This window comes from Balaenoptera musculus, chromosome 1 (genome assembly GCF_009873245.2).
Source record: "Balaenoptera musculus isolate JJ_BM4_2016_0621 chromosome 1, mBalMus1.pri.v3, whole genome shotgun sequence".
Classification (NCBI taxonomy): domain Eukaryota; kingdom Metazoa; phylum Chordata; class Mammalia; order Artiodactyla; family Balaenopteridae; genus Balaenoptera; species Balaenoptera musculus.
The window spans coordinates 124545870-124552917 of record NC_045785.1 but is presented as its reverse complement, the minus strand read 5'-3'; the positions used below and the strand labels follow the sequence as shown (position 1 = coordinate 124552917).

Below are 7048 nucleotides of genomic sequence, written 5' to 3'. Positions count from 1 at the left end.
TTTTTGCAATTTTGAAAAAAAGCTATTAAAACATCCATGTGCAGGTTGTGTGTGAGCATACGTTTTCAACTCATTTGGGCACATTCCAAGGATAGCAACTGATGGATCATATGGCAAGACTATGTTTAGCTTTGTAAGGAACTGCCAAACTCTTCATAAGTGGCTGTGCCACTTTGCATTCCCACCAATAACGAATGAGAATTCCTGTTGCTCCACATCCTTGCCTTCATATGGTGTTGTTAGTATTTTCAATTTTTACCATTGTAATAGGTGTGTAGTGGTATGTCATTATTATTTTAATTTGCAATTTCCTGATGAGGTATGAGGTTGAGCATCTTTTCCAATGTTAATTTTCAATCTGTATATCTCCTTTAGTGAGGTATTTGTTAAAATCTTTTGCCTGGGTTATTTAGTCAAGTTGTTTGTTTTCTTATTGTTGGGTTTTAAGAGTTCTATTTGTGCTTCGGATAACAGTCCTTTATCAGATATGTCTTTTGAAAATATTTTCTCCTAACCTGTGGCTTATCTTCTCCTTCTCTTGACAGTCTTTCACAGAACAGACGTCTATAATTTTAATGAGCTCCAACTTAATTTTTTCTCTTAAGGGGCAGACCTTTGGTTTCATACCTAAAACAAAAATCATCTCCAAACACAAGGGCATCTAGATTTTCTCCTATGTCATGTTCTAGATGTTTAATAATTTTGTGTTTTACACTTGGCCTATGATACATTTTGAGTTAATTTTTCTTGAAACGTGTACGGTCTGTGTCTAGATTTTTTTTTTTTTTTTTTTGCTTGTGGATACCCAGTTGTTCCAGAACTATTTGTTGAAAAGATTATCCCTTCTCCCATCATACCCACTCTAAGAAGAGTTGTACATTACCACTCTCTTTCCTGAGGCTGCGATATCACAGAAAGTCACTATCTGAGATCAGGCTCAGTTTCTTAATAACTGTGTGCTCTTAGCCAAGACAATCAATCTCTCTGTGGCTCAGTTTTCTTACCATTTAAATTTCAGTGACAGTTTTAGACTCGCTGTATTGTTACATCTAATATCTACAAACAAATATAATACTCTACAAGTATTACAATCACAGTGGAAGAATTTCCTAGTGAAGAGAGAAATATGTGACAACATCTTTCTTCAAACTAGCTAAGGATGCATCTTTCATTTCCTATTTAATAATGGTAACTCATACTTATATATAAATTCAGAAAACTTTTAGAGAACATTCTTAGTGTAATTCTCCCCTTCTCTCTGTTATTTCTATTTCTTGATCATGTCTATATTATTACCTATTTCAAATCCTGCACTGCAATTGGTTTTCTTACATCATAGTATCATCTGCTGGGCTGTGAGTTCCTGGAGAACAGAAGTGGTGTTTTAATTATCTTGACATATACTAAGCTTAACAAGCTGCCTGTCTTATAGCAAGTACTCAAAATTATTTGCTGAATTGAACCTCCTATTAATAAAGTTTATTTTGTGTTATACATAATTTTAGAAATATGAAAGTATAGAATGAAGGATATAATGTAACTTGTTATTCCTCCCATTCATCCCAAAAATATTAATTGACCCCCTCCCACCGTTCTATGCTAGGCAAGGGGACCTGGTGTCATAACTCACACAAGCAGCTTCCAGTCTAAATACAGGATTGGGGTGAGGGAAGCACAGACAGGCAAAGGAGTAATTTTAATATAAATTGGTAACATTTAGGTTAAAGTTAAGTATAAGATGCCACAGAAGCACAAAAGAGGGGTTGTAGTCAAAATTTGTAAAATACAAATTAATATTGTAAGATCTCTCCTTCTTAGATTATTTCATTGAATTGAATTGAAGTCCAAAAAACCACAGGGTTATTGTTAGTAGACTCAGGTCTTACCTAAGTGATTCAAAACATCCAGTCAGTTAGTTAAAAGTTATGTGCACTATTTGGTTGAAACCTCTTAGCCTTACCTAGCTCCCTTAGATAATGTGATAACAAGATGTGTACACCTACATTCTTCCACATATATTATTATTTCTTTTGAAAACCTCTAGAGTTTGGAAGACATTTGGGAAATGCAAGTACATGTTCAGTCAGGAAATTTTCCTTTCATCTTCTGTGACTTTGCTAGGTTTCACCCCCCATAAAACAAGTGTTTTCTTCTTAGTGTTTCGTTTAAGACCAGCTTTGAACATTATTGTAGGCAAATATCAATGAGAAAGGACAGATGACACCACCCTTTGCTAGGAGGCACTGTGTTAATCATTTCCTCTCTGGTGCACTAGTTGGATGATTAGAAGTAAGCTGATTCCAACAAGCTGCCCTCAGTTACCCTCTGAAAATACTTGACATTGCTGATTGTCCCCTTAGGACTAGTAAAACAGTCCTTTCTCTTCCCTTGAAACTATCTAGGTCTGATCAGCTCTTAACTATTTAAAGTCAGATAGAATTGGATGTATACATCATCAGCTACTTGGATAGTAGAGTCATAAACATGAATCAAATTAGCAACTTAATAAGAACAGGAGGACATGAGTCTGGGGTGCTAAGTGACCAGGTGAAGTAACGTTAATTAAAACGTTACTGCAAATCATGGACACATTCAAAGAATGTTCCAGGTGACAGTGTTTGGAATGTTAAAACCCTATTGACAAAACAAAAAAGCATGACTTGTATGATAACTAGAATAGTGACAATTATGGAAATCACAGAAACGCAGTGAGATCATTGCCCAGTTTGAGGAGAATTTATTTTTGTTTGAATAAAGTATCTTTTCATCAAAAGTCTAATCTTTGCTACTTTGGCAAATGAAAGAACTCACAAGTTATATTTTTTTTTCTTTCTTTCACAGGAGATCAAATGGGACACAGAGGTATGAGAATTTGCTCCAGATCAAACTTGAATGAAGCCACTTTTTGAGTAGTGAACCCTCAGAATGGGGTCCCAATAGCGGTTGGATCATTTTCTCCTTTATTCCATAAAAATAGAACTCCATTATGAAGACAGGTTGAAATAGATTTTAAATTGTCATTGTCACAGTTGTCACCTATAACTCATGTGTAGAGAACCATTTTGTGCTAGAACCTAAAAATGATGAATATAGCTTTCATCTCTAATGAACACTGACCAAAATCTCTCCCATCATGGCTATCATCAAAAGGAGGTACAGTTAAGATAGAAATGGAACACAAATGATGTATTACTTTTCCCAATATGTAATGAATAAACTTTGGGACCGTTCTTAATAATAAATATGTATTAATTAGAGCATCTAAATGAATATGAAAGACATTAAAATATATTAAAAAAATCATTTGATTCATGCAGCACTTTTATAAAAGGTGAACATAATGTAATTAGTCCATGAGCTTTAAAGGGAAATGAGCTGGCTGGCTAGTGAGGGGACAAGATGCCAGAGGGTCACTACGCAGTCAGGGTCACAGCTGTATTGTTGGGTTGTTGGGCTCCTGTAGGCTTGGTCTGGCTCACATTTCTCCTGCTGGACTTGTCTATTGTTCGGACTGCTTTTTTCACCCATTCAACTTGTGGATCAGCACAGACTTTAAGGCCACGTCTGGTAATAAATCTGCAATGCAAAGAAAAGATAGACAAAGTTAGTCACATCCTCAAAGCCTTGGAACCAGAAGTTAAGATCAGATCATATATAAGAGATCTTGTGCAGAAATGACTGGACAAAACAGTCTTTCAGATTCAGGAGGATATAAATGAAAATCTTTCCTCTGCAATCTATTTTCCCATAAAGGAGAAATAGCTCCAGGTAATACCCAGATCCCTGGTTCAGCATAAACTGCAGCCTCCTTTTCTCATCATTGTTACCAGGTGATGTAATTAAACTGGACATTTGAGGTCATCTAGTCCAATTATTACATATCATCTTCTTTTTCAAATTTAAACACACTCATCTTATTTTCTGGACAAAAGGTGATTTCTTTATCATATTTTGGGAGGTAAAGTTGCAATTGTGTGTTGGGAAGAGTTGCTATTCTGAAGATGAGATCCTGGGAAGAGAACGGTACTATGTAGGCTAGTTGCTGACACTATTCCTTGAGATATGGCAACTGATAAAATATGGCACTCTACTCCAGCACACCATAAGGGCAGAGAAAGGCAGGGAAGGGGAAGGATAGGAATGGAGGCATCCCACACCAGTGTGTCTCTATGGTCAAATCCTGATCTGAACCATCCCGCTCTAAACCTGACCCTCAGGACTGAGTATATTATTCATCTAGTTCCCAGTTAGATTCTTCTGCTAAGATAAAGCAGAAAGGAGGGTGATATTCTTCACTTGGTTGCCAATTTTTTGTCATAAACATTGTTTGGGACTACATAAAGGCATGGTTAATATGGAAAAACAAAAGGACTATTGGCTACATTGAGGTTTTCCTCCTTGTTGACATTTTTCCTGAGGAGGGCAGCATTTCTATATACTGTGTTCCATCAAGATCATATTTGGGAGAGAGAAACTCACATCACTGCTTTCATGGAGCCCTCCTTGATGGTGTAGGTCTTGATGTTTTTAATTGGCAGTCGCTGGGTAGTCAGACTCACACAGATGGTCTTTTCTAGAACTTCACTCCCCACACCTAGCAAAGAAAACCATGCAAATAAAAATAAAATATAATTTCTAATACTATAAATGTTAGAATGCTATAAATAAAACAACAAAGAGTGACATGATAAAGAATAATTTGGGAAAGGAACACTAAATATGGGAGAGGTAGCTCATTTTTTACTGAATACATAAAGGCGTTCTCATTTTAAATGGTAAAATGTAAAATATGTAAAAGAAGTAGTTCATAAAGTACTCATCCTCAATAGAAATGGTCCAGGGGAATAAACTTTTTAAGTGTAGAGAACATCTTACATTCGGGAAGGGAAAATAACTTGGAAGAGTTAATAATAGTAAGGGTTTTCTAAAATCTAAAAAGGGTTTCTAAGTGCTGATTTCCTCCTAAGTTGAAGAGACTGGTATTTGCTTCTCAAGGAAGCAAATATTCTCAGAGATTATTTCTCAGAGAAATATTCAGCAAAACAGCATCTAAAATAATAGCTGATGATGACGAAGTTTGAGCTACAGTGTTGCTGATATCAGAAGTCTTTCTATAAACATGAAACTGAGCAGAAGGTATTCACTAACATTGCTCTTCATCTCTCCTTCTCTCCATCACACAATATCCAGCCTGTACATTCTTAACCCTCTACATTTGCCTATTTATTTATTTATTTATTTTTAATTTTTTGCCAATTTATTTTTAATGCTGAACTATCTCTGAACCCAGTGAAAGAGGGAAATACCCAAGTGTCTACAGTCTTCCTCACTCTTCTTTCCCCTACCCATACATGGGTTTCCACCAAATGGCAGAATATTGTCTCAGAAAAATGCCAGCAAGCCATGGTTAAGACAACATTTGTCTTAAACTTTTTGTTTCAGCAATATTTTTTTATTTGGGACACAATTTCAGGGAGTTCCAGACATTGCCATCTCTATTTACAGACACCCTTGGCATCCATGATCAGGTTCAGATATTCTAGTCTAAGTAATAAGTTTATGGATTAGGAGGTTGAAAGGAGAGCTAACTGAAACAATAATTATACCCAAAGGATATTCTCTTTTGTTGCCAGAGCCACAAGGAGAAATACACTCCAACCAGCTGGGAAAAAATGATCCTTTAAGAAATATATGTAGAATGCTCAGGTAAGTCTCAGTGTAGTTAAGTCTCATCTGGGTATGTCTTGTAAGTTTATTTGATTGTATATAAGACATTGATATTTGTTAGCACTTATGGTCTCTTATAAACTCAAGAAATTGATCATCAGTGGGAACAACATTCATAGCAGTAATAATAGAATCTCCTACATACTTAAAGGTAATATTGATTTCCTGGGTATGAAGGTATGAGCTACCAGTCATTTTTGTTTTAATAGAAAACATTGATTTCCTTCAGAACATACACCCTCTAGCTCATTCCCGCATTGTGAACTCTCAAAATTTGGAGAATTTTCAAGAACAATACTAAATAAGCAAAAGCTTCAAAGTCGTCATCACCATTCCACAGCTAACATTAATCAAGAAGTTAGGACTTGTGTGGAAATCTGATAAGTGATCATAAGATTTATTTCATTTTAATCCCAGGTAAGCGTATCGGTTATTACATTCTTCTTATAGATAAGTAACCATAGGCACAGAGAGGTGAAGAAATTTACCCCAAATCACCCAGTTGTGAAAAATAGGAGCCCAGATTGTTAGCAAGTTTTATCTTCGAAATCTACAAAGTCTCCTAGAGTCAAATTATTCCCATTTTGCACATGGGAAGCCTGAGGCTTAGCTCGGAGAAAGTTTACTCCAGTCAAAGCCTGAGTCAAAACCAAAACGTGTGGCCACTGCCTGCATATGTAGATGCTGCTTATCTCATAAATAAGATTTTGACTTACCTTCCACAGTGTATGCAGCGAGACAGCAGATCCCGAGGAAAACCAGAAAGAGAAGTCTCATGGTTGAAGTCCTGCTGAGCTGTGCAGCGAGAGGTTGAGGAACTGATCCTTTCAGACTCTTTTATTCCTCCAGTGATCAGCGCACTTCCTGTGGTGAGAGGGGGCTTTCGAGATGGGTGTGGAATCACGGAAAGTCTTTGCAATACTGATGCTTTCTTTGGTTGAAAAAAAAAGTTCCTTTGTCCCCACTCATACTAACCCAACACCTTGTGGCCTTTTCTCCTCCTCCTGTGGTTAATGTGTCCGTGAAACAAAATGTGTGCACAAAAGAAACGTAGTTGTCTCATCTCCTGCCACCAGTCTAAATTCAAACCTTCCACTGCACACATGCCCCAAGGCCATGCCAGTGTCATGGCCCAGCCCAGGGACAGTGTAAAGGAAACAAGGTGGGTGGTCACTGTGGTCCATCTCCCCCTCCTGCCTCATGTAACATCAGCTGTGACATGAGGCTTCCACCACTGTGGATCCTAAGCCCAGTGACGCCATAGGGAGGTGAAGGGATGCTGTTGCTTCCCTGAGCTCCTCACTCCTCTGCCTTAATCTTC

The 7048-nt window shown here is 37.1% G+C and overlaps 1 protein-coding gene across 1 annotated transcript; it reads right to left on the bottom strand.

The window, feature by feature from the left end:
* Positions 1 to 3228: 3228 nt before the first annotated feature.
* Positions 3229 to 6536, bottom strand: LOC118879860 (lymphotactin-like). The gene is made up of 3 exons (XM_036822985.1): positions 6444 to 6536; positions 4480 to 4594; positions 3229 to 3576 (listed from the first exon to the last, which is right to left on the bottom strand). Exons 1-3 carry the CDS (start codon positions 6502 to 6504, stop codon positions 3414 to 3416), a joined length of 339 nt encoding a protein of 112 aa, XP_036678880.1. The 5' UTR covers positions 6505 to 6536; the 3' UTR covers positions 3229 to 3413.
* Between the last annotated feature and the right edge of the window lie 512 nt (positions 6537 to 7048).

Excerpts from the sequence above, each read along its gene's own strand:
- LOC118879860 (XM_036822985.1), bottom strand. The coding sequence starts at position 6,504 with ATGAGACTTCTCTTTCTGGTTTTCCTCGGGATCTGCTGTCTCGCTGCA. Across the intron at positions 4,595-6,443 it reads CGCTGCATACACTGTGGAAG|GTGTGGGGAGTGAAGTTCTA; the intron begins GTAAGTCAAAAT and ends TTTCTTTGCTAG. Across the intron at positions 3,577-4,479 it reads GGCTCCATGAAAGCAGTGAT|ATTTATTACCAGACGTGGCC; the intron begins GTGAGTTTCTCT and ends TTTGCATTGCAG.